The sequence below is a fragment of the Symsagittifera roscoffensis genome, chromosome 7 (genome assembly GCF_963678635.1).
Source record: "Symsagittifera roscoffensis chromosome 7, txSymRosc1.1, whole genome shotgun sequence".
NCBI classification, from domain to species: Eukaryota; Metazoa; Xenacoelomorpha; order Acoela; family Convolutidae; genus Symsagittifera; species Symsagittifera roscoffensis.
Genome location: NC_087068.1, coordinates 24,836,205 through 24,853,814, shown reverse-complemented (window position 1 = coordinate 24,853,814; position 17,610 = coordinate 24,836,205). Strand labels below are relative to the sequence as shown.

The 17,610-nt window shown below is 37.2% G+C and overlaps 2 protein-coding genes across 3 annotated transcripts in view; both read right to left on the bottom strand.

Moving 5' to 3' along the window:
- LOC134851365 (small ribosomal subunit protein eS8-like) overlaps window positions 1–17,610 on the bottom strand; it is a 478,345-nt gene that overhangs the window by 252,147 nt on the left and 208,588 nt on the right. The window lies entirely within an intron of this gene.
- Window positions 15,144–17,603, bottom strand: LOC134851963 (serine/threonine-protein kinase 32A-like). The gene is made up of 5 exons (XM_063868238.1): window positions 17,034–17,603; window positions 16,530–16,644; window positions 16,210–16,240; window positions 15,684–15,842; window positions 15,144–15,191 (listed from the first exon to the last, which is right to left on the bottom strand). Exons 1-5 carry the CDS (start codon window positions 17,581–17,583, stop codon window positions 15,144–15,146), a joined length of 903 nt encoding a protein of 300 aa, XP_063724308.1. The 5' UTR covers window positions 17,584–17,603.

The window sequence follows — 17,610 nt, the reverse complement described above, 5'->3', positions numbered from 1 at the left end:
GAAAAAATTTTACCACAAGAACAAGTAGCAAAATCAGAACATAGAGAATTATCACGACTTAGAAATCAACCACGTAAAAACTACAATATTCATTCCACAATCTAAAATACTAAAGAAAGTTGAATTTCAAAAACAACTTTGATTTTAAAAATTAATAATTTTGCACATCTGGATCATTTTAAACTTTCATTTTTCAAGATAACATGCTGACAAAAACGCAACAATTCTAGTTCAGATTCAGCCAATAGGATTCATTTAAATACGTCACCTTCGATATCTCTAACACCAACCTAATAGCCGAAAGATATTAAACTCCAGGCATATCTATAACTATAACTTTACAACATCCAGGTCAAAAATAAGCAACTCGATAAAGTTTGACAACTAAAATAAATACCACCATAATATTACAACCTTCCTCAATCTAATAACGCAAAGATCAACAATATTTTCCCAACTCAGACACCAAAAACCCTCCAACCAAAAATGGCAAATTAGCCTAAAGTAAAAAAGGACCATATACATTTGGCCTAAAATACAAATGTCTCAAAAATACCCCAGATCATTCAACAAATAAAAATAAAGCAAAGAAGACCTCCCGAACACAAATAGCCCTCAACAAATTTTCATACAACTCAACCCACTTGTCAAAAAATCCATAAATAACTCGACCACACTTGAATCTCGCCTCAAACAACAAAAAATATTCGACAAAGAAATCATTTCTTAAATGCTCTTCTCTTCATCAGTCAATATCTTTAAAAATACAATTTTAATTTTTTTAATAAACTTTTTCATACTATTCAAACTTTTGTTCATGTTTCTATTTGATACTTTTGAAGCTTTTATAATCATTTTAATAATCTTTTGCAACAGTTTTTAAATTTTCTATTCCCTATTTGAAATATATCTCCAACTTTCCCAAATCATTGATCATATTCACAGGTACGATAATTCAAAGTCTTTTTAAATGATACGAACAATTTTTAGTAGAACAGATATTTTTTCACTATTTGTAATTTTCATCTTATTTTTATCATCCCTAATACTGACAATGTGCAAATGTGTAAAAAAGGCAATAGTCACATTCGCCTTAGCAACAATCCTTTTAATTCTGTTCATTGAAGAATACTACAATAAACATAAATCTTCCCACTAGAAAAAATCAATCAGACACTTTCAAAAATTGCTAACTAACAATCACAAAATTAGTCTTCACCGACATCATCCCAAGAAAACCCAGCAATACCCACAACTACCCAAAACCCCCAAACATCCACACGAATTTCTTTTCAAGATAATCCATACACTTTTGAAGAACGACACGCTCGCTTATCCGAACCATTAGAACCAGTTCAGTGACAGGCACCTCTAAGTGAACCAACATATAATTTTTACCCCACATTACCACAAGAATTAAGCAGAATAAGAAACATTAGTCAAGGTCAGAGTTCATTTTGATATACCCCAATCACCAACACCAACTACTCCAGAGATTTCAAGTAGTACATTGCCAGAAACTCCCACACTACTTTCACAACAGAGCACCTCAAATATACCCTCAGATTACTTAGGTTCAACACCAACATCTGAAAAAATACGTGAAAATCCCTTTAAACCCCCCAATCCCACAGCACGACTACCATATTGCGCAACACACTCATATACACAAGGTGAACCAAACTTAGTGAATGATCCAATAGATATTTCTACGGATACAACACTATAGTCACTACCAGAAACATTATCACTACCATCAACACCATCATTAAGTCAAATTTCACCGACGTTTTTCCCTTTAAATTTCTCAAATAACCTCGACGCTAGATATCGAGAACAATCATCAACAAATATCCCTTTACGACTAGACTGGAGTACATTCGTAGCACCCCCACCATTATTTGGACAACATCAAGATAGTAACCGACTCTACAGTTGGGCACTTAACAGACTACAATATAGACAAGATATCCACGAAGATATTCGTGAACACAATATTCAAATACTTCAACAAAATAGTCTCCAATTAAATTTCGAAATCACGATCAAACTTAACAATATTGTTCAACATTCCTACCCATTAAATCCACCAAATATAACAGCTCAATTGCTACCACCACCATTTATAACAACTGAAGTAATATATAAATACGATAGATATACAAAAAACACAATTGGTTACATCACATTTTATAACCCATACTCACGATTATCATACACATGTATATTCTAAAAATATTAACATTTCAACACATTTTTTTTCTTCTATTATCAGACCAAAACACACAAGTCCTTCTCCTTGCCCAGGACCCCGGGATTAATTAGTAACACACTATGATTGTGAAGAAAATGAACAAAAAACACTACACAAATATGCAATAAATCAAGTATCACAATGCGAAACAGAATCACAAGCTATAGTAACTACAAGTGTAATAGCAACAATCTATTCAAAAGCCCGAGCAACAACAGTCACACGATATAAATTTACAGCAACATTTTCCGAAAAGAAAGTACTTTGTTCACAAGTTTCCAATGGAAATAAGAACCGACTTGATCACGAATCATTCTATCAAAGTAATATAGAACGACTTTTACATCTAAATCCCGATGATTGTAAAAACGAACTACTCAGACTGAACATCACAAGAAACAGAAACACAGACAAGAAAATAGTAAATTTCCAAGTCTTTGCCGATTCTGTACACCAAGCACAACTTGAACGATATCACGGACATATAAAACTAGACGAAAAATACCCATGCAACGGCGCACACGGAAGATTATTATATGACATACACGATAAACACTGGATACCACACATTGGAATAAATAATCCCTCAAACTGCAAAGCAGACACAAAAAATAAAGGATATCAAGAAATAATGTTTTTCGATTGGAAAAAATAACTCGAAAAAGTACAACTCACACGAGATTTATCTGATAACAAAATGATCTATCAAGGAAGTAGATTACCTTGCAAAAATGATCAAGTTTATTGTGACCCTACAACACGGACCCAAACAACAATTGTTTGGTTTTCCGAAGATACATGCACAACATTCCAAGTAGCAAAAATACACGCTCGAATGATTAATTTTCATGAAAAATATTTTATAGAATCAATTCCATACGAACAAGTAAATCCATCCCGAAAACAAAGTAATGATTTTAGAAATAGTCATGATATAGAAAAAAAATTAACACGTTTCCAAATCTATCAAGAAACAGAAATTGCATGTAAATACAGAAAACCACTTTATAAGACGCAATACTCTGAAATACTTGTCGAATAGGAAAAAGGTTTCGACATGACCACTGGAAAATAAAATTTGACCCTTATGCCACAAGTCACCCTATAAATGACGGAACATCATACATCCCAGTTAATTTTCAAAAAGCACAGGTCAACCTGGTGGAAAACTAAAGCCACATGACAGTAAAAGCACACGTTTACAAGAACTATCACTAATGAATAGCACCTATTTCGGTATTATTCATTTTGATATCCACTTGAATATGAAGTTAGACTACACAATTAGTCAAATTTTTCAAGAAATGTCACTCTCCGAATTAGAAACACTTCACCAATTATGCGAATTGGAAAGAACACTAATCCTACCATCACTCGCACTAGCAGTACTAAAAATACCCTACGCAGCATATTTATTATCAGGAAACAGATCAAATTGTCTAGATTACGAAGGAAATATTTTATGGTTTCATACTTGTACCAAAAAAGTATCACCACTATATGTTTTTGAAGACAAACGTTGTTATAAAAGATTCCCTTTATTCTATAAAAATAAAGTACATTTTGTCGACACACTTTCAAGACGAACATATTTTTGGGATACCACAGTCCCATGTGGATCAAAAAATAGCCACAATGTAGTAAAATTGAATATGATGAAGATGAAGATAAATACTATCTTCTTACACCATACCCTACGTTAATGCAATCACTCAAAAATTTTTCACCCGAAAGCAATTGGAATATATTCTAAATCAGATATCCAACATCACATTAGAACACAACAATTTCAGGAATTATTAACACAGATGGATAAAATACAAAGACAATCAATTGACCAGAATTTAAGAAAACTTGCCGACACCGCAGGATTTGCAGATATTTATACACAAGATTATAGCGGATATTTTAAAGACATTAACGACTAAATATATTTAAACGGTGAAAAATACAGACCACAAGATATTTCACCCATAAATATTTTCAGTTTTGTCACCCTAAAGAACGAAATTCAAGCTTTTCTAGGATGGCCCTATTACATCTTAGAAAAATTAACTATCTTATACGCCATATTTAATTTTATAGGATTTCTTAAAAGGAATCTATAACACATGCGCTATACACACACAAGTAAACAGACAAGCAAGTGTAGCACGTATACTATTTGCAGGATTTTTTGGAATTTTTTCATCATCAATAAACAAAATACTTCTAGATGCACAAATAAAAGAATATAACACGAAAATAACCACAAGACAAAACGTTTACGACGAGGAACACAATAATATAGAGATAACACCTACCTCACCACAGTTGCCACCCCTACCACAAAATCATTCATTATCATTAGTTCCCCGTAATTTCCGAAACCTAGCAATCACAAATAATCCAAATTCTAGACCAAATATAACACCAAGCCCCATCCAACATATAATGACACATCATTCACAAAATGATAAAACATACGAACAAATTATAGAACAACCACACACCACCACTTTTTAGTCTCAACATATTCATTTTTTTTAGCCCACAATGATGAGCCGACAACTTGGATCCCTCCATCGCTCAAATTACCACCCAGCCAACCTCCAAACTCAAATCCCACTTTTTGCTTTCCCACCACCCAATTTTACGATTATTAATATATCATCAAGCACGAATTCTGATACTATCTCAGATATTTCAGTTCTATCCTCTATCTCACAATTTAATAACCCTAATGTAGAAACCCTGACGAATTTGCAGACTCCGAACCATCTCCCTCAAATTATACTGAGACCAACTCCTCAGTTTTTTCAAAACCCCCTTTTCAACCAATCCCATCAAATCATCCACTCCCATCCATTTCCACTCCTTCTTATGCTTCCCAAGTGACCCCAACCTATTCTCCACTTCATTCCGACAGATCATATAATAATTCCCCAGATACCCCCCAAATTTCCCAGGAGCTCGATAATTTTATTACCTTAGAAGCTTTCGTATGCTTGAATATCAGCTAGTGATTCTGAAATAATGTGATCATTTTTTCTATCAAAAATATTAAGTGTGAATACGTATGATGTTTTGATGAAAAATTTCTCTGTTAGTTGCGGGTTTGCGAAGCGGTCCTCATTCAAAAATAGGTCTTGATTGGGTCGTATGATATTATGATTGTAATATTCTATTGCAAATTCGTTAGCTCGGGGTGCAGTGAATGTTTTTAGTAAGTTTTTATATCCAACGTAAGTAAATTGTCGAGGTGTTAGTGTTGTGGTGAGTCTATATAACATGTCTTTGTTCTTTTCTATGCTGTCATGAGTATTAGTTAGTGGTAGGCAAAGGGGGTTAGTAAAATTATAATAAGCTGTCCAATGAAGTGTTGGCAATAAAACATGTTCATCTACAAAATTGCGTGTGTCAATAGTATCGTTAGGTGTGTTTAATGTATATTGCGGAAATGAGGGTAAGGTGATTGCAAAAAAACTTAGGTGTTTGTATGTTGCGGGTGATTAATATATTCGCGGGCTGTTCCGGGTTTGGTCGGGAATGGGTGATTATGGAATTTTCGTTTTAAAGTGCGATAAGCTCGGTGAGTGCTGCTAGGTGTTTCGGTGTATGTGGATGATTTTGTTAATGATGGAGTGTAAGCTGAGGAAGGTGTAGGAGTAGATGGATTTGAGGATGTTATTGTGGATGATAGTTGATGTATTGTGAGGGTGTTAGGGTGTATTAACTGTTGTTGTATGACAAAATTCAGTTATTTTCACTAACCTTTCACTTTCGTTCACCACAGGAACGCGATTTGCACTGTTCCCACGATATTATGTTACGCACTAAACAAACCCACACATATACATACTATCGTTTTATACAAAATCATTTTGATTTGCATACCCCATCAAGACAACCTCACCATCGTTTTCAGTTTCTTAACTCAAAGTGCACGTCACCATTTTTCCTTAATTTTACATATTGCATCGAAGATACTAACCTCCACGGCATCCTCCGCAACTAAGACCCAGTTACCCAAATGTATATATTCTGTCCCATCACGAAGACCTTCAATGCCGAAGAATCCAGACCCTTCCTTATCCCGCATGAATTTATACAGCCTATTGAAATACCCATATCAGAATTCATTCACAATACTAAATATAACCATAAAATATATAACCTCATTCAAAACACACCTTACGAGTTTGCAGTAGGCACCGAAGAACTAAACACCATTAAAGCACTTCAATTGTTTGGCCACTGCTACAAACTAAAAACATCATACGCATACTAGCCAAATTACTAACAACATCAGATATGATACACGACATCTTCCCCCACGGCTTTTTCCCAGAAGATTAAAGTAAATATAATTTTAATTACTCTTAACTAATAAATTTGAATTAGCACTAACCATTTTCTATCAATGTTTGATTTATATTTCTAGTCTTCACAATACGATCATCTACAAAACAGAAAAGAAAAATAAAAATACAAACTTGTTAAATTCACTTAAAATTCGTTAATTTCTTGCACTAAATAATGTAGTAAAATTCATACCAAATGTAGTAATTTTTTTTTTAGAAATTATTTCCCAATGAAGCAGTAAACTTAATTACGATGAAAATTTATACATTTAAAATTCGCCCAAAATGCAGTAAAATTCAAGTTCTATGAAATAAATTGATAAAATGAGAAAGCAGTACTAACCTTTTCAATATTTTCATTCACTCGCACATGATTTCTATCCAAACTCGCACAGCTCGCCCACGAAGAATTGTTTAAATAATGATTTTAAGTTTCAAGCTTCAGTATCAACAACTCTAACACACGATAACAAGTTTCAATTTTTCCTTTAACCCGGTTGGAAAGGAATTATACACTAAACCAAACTAACCCACGCAGCCTACTAAACACCACAAATCATAAAATAACAGCATGACTAAGAAAAGAAAACCAACGGTACCCAAACCGGATTAACCCGGTTTAAAACTGGATAATTTATTCTTTTGAAAACTATTATAAAGTCTAAGAAAGAAATAATAAAACACAAAAAAGTCGCCAGACAAACCCATACCAAAAACAATTTGATTTTTGAAAAAAGGACACAACCAAAGTAACATAAAAAAACCAACATAAACGCAACATAAAACGTTATCACATAACAGGACTTCTCAAAGAAACAGCATGAAATCATACTCCCACTCCTGGCCTAACCCACCAAAGAGGACGTCTTGAGCATGCTCTATAGCCGGCCTAACCCACCGCGCTACATCCACGCTTTGTGACCACACTCCTATTTTTAATAAGAGGTACTCAAGGGTGAGTAACTCTTCAAAATAACCAGACCAAAACAAAACGCTTTTGTGAAAACAACTAACTAAAATCATGATTAAAAAATTGAATTAACATAATTTTATAAAATGTAAATTATACTTTGCAGTATATTGATCAATACACAACAACAAAGACGAACATCCAAAGTCTAGATGATCCCATCACACTCGAACAAAAGAATGGCTAAGCACAACCGACATGCCTTCCACAATCACAACTCAAAGGATTCAGAGTACGACTTGACTTCGCAGAAAAGGATTTCATTGAACTAGACCAATGACCACCTCGATATTCAAGTATACGTACAGATCCGAGTTACAAGGCATACCTTCCACGCGCGATCTTCACGCCATTCCCAGACGAGGTTGCACACAAAACAAGTTCTCTACATAATACAGAAAAACCTGTCATAGCAAACCATTTTGAAATCGGATTGATTTCATTGGGGATCACAGTCGTTGTCGAATGACGACGTAACAATTTCCTATCCATAATTCCAGCGTCCTGGAACGTTCGTCTCCAAGAGGAACCGGACAAGAAAATGATGTTCGCCAAATACCAACGTTCATCATGCATCCTTCAAATTGCAGAAAGATAGTTCTAAAAAACTATGTAAACCCCGTTTGGGTGGAACCTGATCTAAACTACATTTGATAATTGGATAAATTGGAGATTTTGCCACTGTAAAGTATTTAATATTAACCAATCATAATCCATCTAACTAACAACCCACTTATTTGTAAGTGCTGAAATTACTTGTAATTTCAGCACCAGAGAGATTTGAATTTAACTTAGAAATTAGTTGCCTCTCCAAGAGAACTTCAGCAGTTGCAATAAGCCAGTATACTCTAGATCTATTGAGCCTAGCAGAGGCTAGTTAAACACCCTGAGACTAGTAGATATAAGAGTAACATTAGGATCGGTATTAGACTAAGAAGTTGCACGAATCTATCCGGCCGAAAATAAGATAGCGTGACGAGCAGACGGTGTACCCTATCCGAAATTACTCTATGAGTTAACCACATCGGTCATAACTCATTTTATTTCATTTAATTTTTTGTGTTATTACTGCTGCTCCATAAACCTTAAAAGGCAGTCGCAACATTCAGGGCTTCGCCCTGATACGAGCAGTCTGTTCTTTTAAAAAACGATGGAACTTTTGTACTCTGTTGATGATCAATATTCATGATACCTCGAAGAATAATGATTCTCTGAGCTCAAATTTGGAACAATACTTCACCTTTGTGATCGTTTTGTGTGAAGTGATGATGGTTTTCAAATGGTTATTTTGGAAAAATTAGGATAATAAAAATGTTGCGTTTTCAGCTGGCGTTAGCTAATCAACTGCTCCAAACTGAAATTAGGCATGTTTATCAAAAAATTATATCAAATAATTTGCAATTAGATGCAAAATATATCACTTTAGATGTCATTTTTGGAAAGTTTTATATAAATTCTTCAAACTGTTATGCTCAAACTCAATCCAGACAAAAAACCAGTTAAGACATACAAAACTTTACCCTGAAAGAATCTGTCTTGTTTGATTTTGTGGCATCCGAGTAAAAACTTTTGCGGCATCTGAGTAAGAGGTTACAGGGCTTTTGTTCTATCCCATAGCATAAACAAGACTGCTCGTATCAGGGCGAAGCCTTGAATGTTCCGACTACTTTTTAAGGTTTATAGAGCAGTAATAACTTTGAAAAATTAAATCTAATAAAATGAAATAAAACTTTTTTAATTTGAAATTTCTTGCAGCAAAATCATCCCCCACGCCATATAAACTACAAAAGGATAGATTTCGCTCTTTGTAACAAATCAATTATGGCAAATAAGCTTCCAACCAATTTGGAACAATTTCTAAGACGGATTAACTCTCCGCTTACGCGTTAACAGCGCAAAATATCTGGCGCGTTAATTGTCCCAAGTTGGCCAAAATGGCAATTTTTAAACCCCTATAACTTTTTAAAAAAATGATCACAGGTAAAAAATCTTTTCAAATTTAAGCTCAGGACAACAATAGCTTTCGAATGATATGAATATTCTGTCAAAAAATGCTAGTTAAAAAGTCGAATTTTGTCTAAAAAAAAATACTATAAATTGTTTTATTTAATATGTGGTTTTCCCATCGTTTGAACGAAGAAAAACAACCTCAAAAATTTATATTCCCTAATTTCTCCGATTGTTGAAACAAAAAAGTCTTCAAAACAGAAACCAAAGCAAGCAAATAAATGATTTTAGTTTGTTTCAATTCCAAAAATCAATAGCTGTTTTACTGTTGTAATTACTGTTTTACGTGCTGTAACGGCTAAACACTCGATGTTACGATATAAAGTATGAAAAACAAATAAATTATTTTTAAGATTCAGGGTTAGAGCAACTAGAATTAAGGGCTGGGAATAGAGATTGAGATAAAACCTGAAGTTTGAACTGAGGATTGAGAAAAAGTAGGGATTTTTGAAAAATGGATTGAGAAAATGAAGATAGAGACATGATAAACTAAGCATCACAAAGTACCAAATAAAAAATTGCTGAATGAATAAAAAGTTTGTGATCACTAGTTGACCTTGTCTGAGTTAAGTCAGTTATGACTATTTTAATCAGTTTGACCTCTAAACTGATTCGCGTCGATTAATATGTCTGATCTTGTGATTGTCTGACCTCAATAACCTCACTTAGGCTCAATTGGCTTTGACAAATGTCAGACTGCAACACATCAAGATTCGACGATGTTGTTTCACCTTAGCCTTAACGATATCAAAAGGGCAATACTGAAGTTTAACTGTCTCATCTTCCACTCTTTCTCGAACAAAAAGTTATTTTACATCGATGCGCTTCGTTCGCTTCTGCATCACAGGAGTCTTGCATATCTTGATGCAGCTGTGCTGTTGTCCTCCTTGATGACTGTTGGTCCGTCATTCACCACTCCCATCTCATCGAGAAAAAGATCACTGAGTTAGAGCCTTTTGAACCGCTACCGCCTTTGCTTAGTAGTCAGCCTCACTGGTAGATATGGCTGCAGTTGGTTGCTTCTTGGTGCTCAATCTAATTGCTGCCCATGCCCTCTGCAAAACAAAGCTGAAAGCTGTAGCCAGTAGTTGATCTTCTGTCAGCCAGAACTGTGGAGTTTCGGATCCATAGAGCCTTGCACCATCAGCGTCCTTGGTGTGGCACAGCTCCAGATCTTAGGTAACAAAATCTTTGCAGCCACCCTGTGCACTTTTCCAGATTCTGAAGAAAACTGGAGAGTTGCGTCACAGTAGCTAGGATATCACGGCTGTATCACAGTAGCTAAGATATCACGGCTTGTCTACGAATAATAATGAGCCCACAAAACCTCTGTAGTCTTCAGCTTTCATGGACACCGCCTGTACAAGCAATCGTCGATTCACCGTTAGTATCAGGAGCCAGGACAAAACGTCTATGTCATCCATCTTGAATCGTTCGGATAACCGCCCCTCATCTTACCCTTTTCATCTTGACGTCTTCACCCAAAGATGAAGTCATCTACCCAAACCATCCCATTAATCATTGCTCTCCTCAATGTGAAAAAAAAAATTTCGTTTCTGCTTCCCGTGAACCCTTTATCAAGTAGGAAAGTAATCAACGTCAGGTACTAGTCTCTTGCTCTGCGCTGATAAAAATTTCGTTGTAGGAAACACACTTGGCTTTGATAGCTTCTGAACCCAGTTGGCTGCTCTGTTGGGACTGTCTCTATTACAGGAGAGTTGACTAAGGCTGACTTATTCATCTATCTATCAGATGAACTTGCTTTTCCTGACCATTGGATCCAGTTTCTACCTGTGTGTCGATCAGATAGTACGCCAGTTAACCGAGCACACGCAATTAGCTCAGTTTGATGATTTTCAATTGTGCATCTCTGTTGATCAAAAACGCTTCTCATTTCCGAATGTGGGACACAACTTTCGAACTCTCACAGTTGTCGACATTGCTCGCACTCAGAACATCACTGAAGAAAGAAAGGCATGCCGCGCTGCTTAAGAGATAGCTGTCCTCCATGGGGTGTCAGCAGATACCTAGCCACCGCCGAGCTACACTCATCAAGTTCACACTCATCAAGTTCACACCGGAACCAAGATCATGAAAAGTTTTCTTTGTTCCGGTTTTAGAGGTCGAAGCAAATGTCTTATTGAATTAAAGTCTTTCCATTCGCATGAACCCCTTCACTACATGTCGAGCTAGGAACCGCCCTGCTTGTTCTATCGCATCTCTCGTCACAGCAAGAACACATCGTCCAGGAACAGCTTTCGAGATTTTGGTTCATCAACAGTTGTCCAAGTTACCATGGCTTCTAGAGTCTTGACTTCTAAGACAATGGCTGCCAGCCGCATCTCCTTTTCGGGCTCCGGCACTGCTTCTGAATAGCCCCTTGGCTCTTGGATTCCACTCGCTGAAACATGGATATAGGGCAGTCCGTATCAAATGGATGGGTTCCTCGTCCTAATGGACCTCTGCACGGGATGCTCAATAGAGTGTGTATCTACTGCTTCATCCTCGTCTTGATCATCGTCAGTAGCCCCATTCAATCTGCAGTATCACCCTCAGTTTCCGTTCTTGTTGCTTAGCTGGTTGTCTGAATGCTTGGTTGCTCAATAAAAATTTGTACCTCAATTGATAGCTCCAGGGTTTGCATTAGCTCACTGTGAAGCTTGAAGTCATATGCAATGATGATTTCATTAAAAAACACGCTTCCTGCGTGCACAACTTGTCCTGTCTCCATCAAAAATAGGCATTGATCTCCTCATCCTAGCCGATGAACTTGCTTTTCCTGACCATTGGATCCAGTTTCTGCCTGTGTGTCGATCAGATAGTACGCCAGTTAACCGAGCACACGCAAAAAACTCAGTTTGATAATTTTCAATTGTGCATCTCCGTTGATCAAAAACGCTTCTCATTTCTGAATATGGGACACAATTTTTGAACTCTCACAGCTGTCGACATTGCTCACACTCAGAACATCTTCGATAGTTTTGCTTCGGCCAGCAGACATTCAGTCCTTGCGGTGATCAGTCTGTTGCAGCGCTTTACTACACCTTTCTGTTGGGGAGTGATGGGCTCCTTGAAAATTTTCTTCACCTGGGATTCTTTTCAAAATCTCCTGATTACATTTGACGAATCCTCACCTCTATTGTCAGTTAACAGGCACTCCGGTGCTTTTTGTTGAAACTGTTGAAGCCACAAACTCTTGAAACTTCAGTAAGGAATCACTCTTATTCCCCAGGTACTTGACCACACCTAGCCGACTGAATTCGTCGATGAAGCTCAAGGTATAGCGAGCACCAAAAAGGCTCAGTACTTCAAAGGATCCCCTGATGTCACTGAATAGCTGTTGCCCCTGCTTGGAAGCTGTAAACACATCGCAGAACCCTAGAGCGTCTACATTGTTAAGCAATGAAAAGTCCTGCTGGTTGAGGTGCCCCAGTCGTCGGTGCCACAACATTGTATAACTGGTTTCCCCCTTTGCTTATGTCACTGGATCCTACTGAACTTTCACTGAAAAAACAAAGGCATACCGCGCTGCTTAAGAGGTAGCTGTCCTCCATGGGGTGTCAGCAGATACCTAGCCACCGCCGAGCTACACTCATCAAGTTCACATTGCAGCTCGGCACAAACAGTACGTTGTGAAAAATGTTCCTCCTCACAGTGTTGTGGCAGTTCCTGATCTCCATTTCCACTTATCCTTTGCCCTCAACACTTAACAGTGTTCTGTTGAGGTTCTCCACTATTGTTCCATTGTTTCAGCTCTCAAAGCTTAAAAAAAGCCCTGTTGAGCATTACAAGATCAATGCATCCCGCCCGAATCCACAATGAGGTCGTCTTCCTTATTGAAAATTTCGCACAGCAAAAGAAGAACCCTGTCCTCCCCTGCTTACACTACTTGGCAAAATGTCCAGGTTGCCCGCACTTGAGGCACCCTTGCTTTTTTTCACTCGGCCCACTTGCTTCGATCAACCCGCTGGTTCGAGCATTAAATTTTCCACGATAACTTCTGGTTTAACAATTTTTCACTATATGAACCTACTGGCAGCACACCTAACAGCCACTACTTGACACTTTTTTCTTCTTTCTTGCAGCTTGAATGGCTATGTGACCACGTCTAGTCCATCCACATGCAGCCTTGCTCGATTCATTCTAGCTCCTCAGTCTCGTTCTCAGCTCCGCAAAGTTTTCGGCTGGTTGCAAGCTCCCCTGCACCAAAAAATGCTCATAGCTGTCAGGCAGCCCATTAACCACCAGATCTTTGAATAGTTTTCCTTCCGTGATTCCTACTCCAGCTTCGCTCAACCGCCTCATCAGCTCTTGGCTGCAAACGAAGCAATCGTCGGGATCCTTCTCTGATCCTCGCAAGCTAGCCTACTAGACGGACCATGATCGGCCTCTTTACGCTGCAGAATTTCTCTTGAAGCAGCTTCCAGGCCTTAGTGCCATTGCCATAACCATTTGTTCCCACACAGTCGATCTTTGTCATCCAGACCCCCATACGCCTATAAAATTATGCAAGCAAACTTTTTTTGTAGTTAACGTAATTCTGGAACCCCGATAATTGGATAATTCTTCCGTTTTCAGAAATAAATTTCTTCAAATACGCTAAAAAAAGCTGTTTTTGAAAAGTATTGTATGCCCTGCTCAAGGCACAATTATTTGAAACTTCAAAATCATAAAATTAGCTTATTTGAAAGTGTTTGCCAAAAAGTAGAAATCGGCTACTTTCATTAATTTGTATATGATCTACTTTCAGGTCGTTTCAATGGGTTGTGCATGCAAGAACGTCCAACTTTTGGTGAATCTAGCTTTGAGTCTTTATCAATTGAGGTCGGTAAGGTCTTTATCAATTGTGGTCGGTAAAGAACACAACCCACAAATTGAGAAGAATTTAAAGTGATAACGGTGAGGTTTCAGATAATTTAAACGCGTTTTCTCAATCACTCCAATTTCGGCGCCAAAATGTCTGCACCTGCAAATCAAACAATTATCTTGACGCCAAAACAACCAAATTGCAAATTTTCCAATTCGTTGAGGATTTTTGTTATAAGTGTATCATTTTTTTCTATTCTTTTTTGAGTATAAAATGAATGAGATCCCATTCTTTAAAAGCTCAAAATAGAATGGCAGAAAGATGCTACAATTTCAAGAATATCGAAATCTGTTCTAGTAATCATTCGCTGCCTCCTCTAAGTCAATCTGAGTTCGTAATTATGAGAAGAGCTGGTGCAATGAAATTAATGTTTTTTCTTTGTTTTCTTTTCCTGTCCCTTTGTTGTTTCAGCTTGGCTAGAAATGACTAGGTCTTATTCGACTTCAAACTCATCATCTTATCCAGAGGCGCAGCGCCAGGTCCATCCAAGTTCAAAGCCGGCTCCGGTGGTGGCGTTCCCCCCGACGCTTTCGGCCCTCCTAACTCTTCGGTCGGTGGCAATGGGCTCGGATTCAGAGTTGGAGCCAGAGGTGCAGCGGCCAAGTCTTGTTTGAGCATCTCGTTGTCGATTAATTGCACGTCTACTTTCCAGTCTTTCATTCGGTCGAAGTTGAGGTACTTTGCAAACATTTGGTTGTCGGCTTAGGCGTCAAAGCTCTTCCTCTCTTCCATTTCTTTCAGTCGCTTTTTCTGTACATGGATCGATTTAAAATTTAAATATGGACCTAGTTTTTTGAACTATTCATTGAAAATTTTGAATTCACAAGCTCTGGCGTGGATGTGGATTCGATTTAAAAAAATATTGGTGCTTCTGCGAACATTTTAAAATTTTCAAGCCATTTTACTTTATTTTTTCCAGTTTTTAAGAGAGCAAGTTGATATTCACGCAAATCTAAACAAAAAGTTTCAAGCGTTTCAAAAATAGCCGACGAAATTTAAATACAACTTTTTCAGCAGTTTCAAATTATTACATGTTATCATCTTTGGATTTCTTCTTTGGATTCTTTCTCGTTTAAGCTCAGTGTTCAATTGAGTTGCAACCCGAAAAAAATGAGCTACTTTAACAAAATAATAAATCGATCCCTTTTTATGCAAGGGTTCCGCCTCCAAAATCATCTCTTCAAGTTCGAAAGTAGCGTTGCAATTAATATTCTTATCCGATGGAACGAAACTCGGCCTTACAAGTTTGTTCAGCACTTCTTCTTTCTTCATACCCCCGAAGAACTTCATTCTGTTCAGTTCGTCGCAGCTGCTCACTCTGTGTTTCGGGTTAACATCCAGCATGGACCTCAGCACTTCCACGAAATCGGGGTCCCAGTCAGGGGGGTCGTGAAAACATCCCTCGCATTGACAGAAAATGTTTTATTGAGGTTTAAGGGTGCAATTTTTTCCTTGAAACTCTGTAAATGCCTGGGGAAAAAGTTATTCGGTTTCAATTTTCAATTCTTACTGAGTATTTTTTTTGAAAAAAAACGTAGTTTTTTGTGCAAAGTTTTGATTGATAAAAATGTGTTATTTATTTTGAACCATTTTGATAGTAAAAAGTCCACTACTGGAAGATGGTATGTAATTCATCAAATCAATAAAATATTTTAGTTTTCTGTTACATTTGGTTAAAAAACTCAGCCTAATAGCTCGAAGCGGATATTTTACTGGTCCATTTGACATCTGTGGTTTTAATGAAGCGATAACAATCAGATAGTTGCACGTTGTTTGGGATCTCGTATGGCAGTCGGCGTCTAAATCAGGGCATCACTTTTCCCTCAAATCCCTATCTGGTTATATAATATATTCAGTAACAACTCAGAAACTTTTCAAGGTACATACTAATTACGCTTGCGGAATACTTTCAGTTATTTTAATCCGACATGACGATTTGAAAAAATATTTCGATACAATCATTTTTCAATTTCGTGGCGCAACGGCGGCTTCACGAAATGACGCTTGTATATTGTGTGTTTTTTCCTCGTGTATAAGTTAAGGTGAGTAAAGGGGTGGGGGAATGGAGGGGGAAAAGTGGAAAAGTGCCTGAATGTCTCGTAGAGGGTGACGGCTGTGGACCACCAGTCCACTTCGAACGAGTAGCTCTTCGACTTCCGAGTGGCCGTCTCTAGTAACTCGGGTGCCATGTAGTGCTTCGTCCCTAATCACAGCAGTTGTGCACACTTTTACCAATTTGCCTTTTTCCTTATGGCAGAGAACTAAGATCAATCTTATTTATAATAGTTTTCAATGAAAGGTTTGCCCAAAAATAGAAAGTATCAATTTTATGGGCTTTTCATTTTTCATTGCTTTATCATTTTTGACTAACAAATTATGATGAGTTCGCGTTATTACATATTGATAGATTAATACTTTGACTTAGATATTTAAACAAATTTTTTTCCAGTCATGTTCTCGCATAAATCATAGACACCCAAAAATCATAAATGACTATAAGTTTTTGTATTTCTAATTGGTTGCGAGCTTCAACGATGAAAAATAGCTCATATATCATCTGCAAATGGTTGTAAACTAGAAAAGAACTCGTGCCTGCTAAATTTGTAAGTCGTTTCTCCGAAGTGCAAATAGCTGCCACATTGAAGTCTGTCAGCGCCAGATGTCCGTTTTCGTCCAGAAGAATGTTATCTGGCTTAATGTCTCGATGAACCACCCCTTTTGATTTCAAATAATCCAACGCGAGACCAATTTCCAAAGCGTAAATTTTCAACGTATGTTTGTCAAAAACAGTCGATTTTGAGTCAATATGAAATCTTAAATCACCACCTCGGAACAGCTCGCTGACCATAAACATGTCTTCTTGGTCTTGAAATGTGTACCATAAATTGCATAAGAAAGTATGAGTTAACGCCATAAGAATCTGTTGTTCTTTTAACACATACTCAACCGCTTTATTTTGCAGACAAGCTTTTTTGTTCATGTATTTCATGGCGTAAAATTTGTCCGTATCGATTTTCTTCACGATACAGACTTTTCCGAATGCGCCCCTTCCGATTGATCGGAGGATTTGGAAGTGGGAGAGATCGACCTCCTCCGGAAGTTCCGGGGCACTTTTTTCTTTCTTCGTGCAGAGGCCGCCCATCCATAAACGTAGTTTTACACCCGGTGT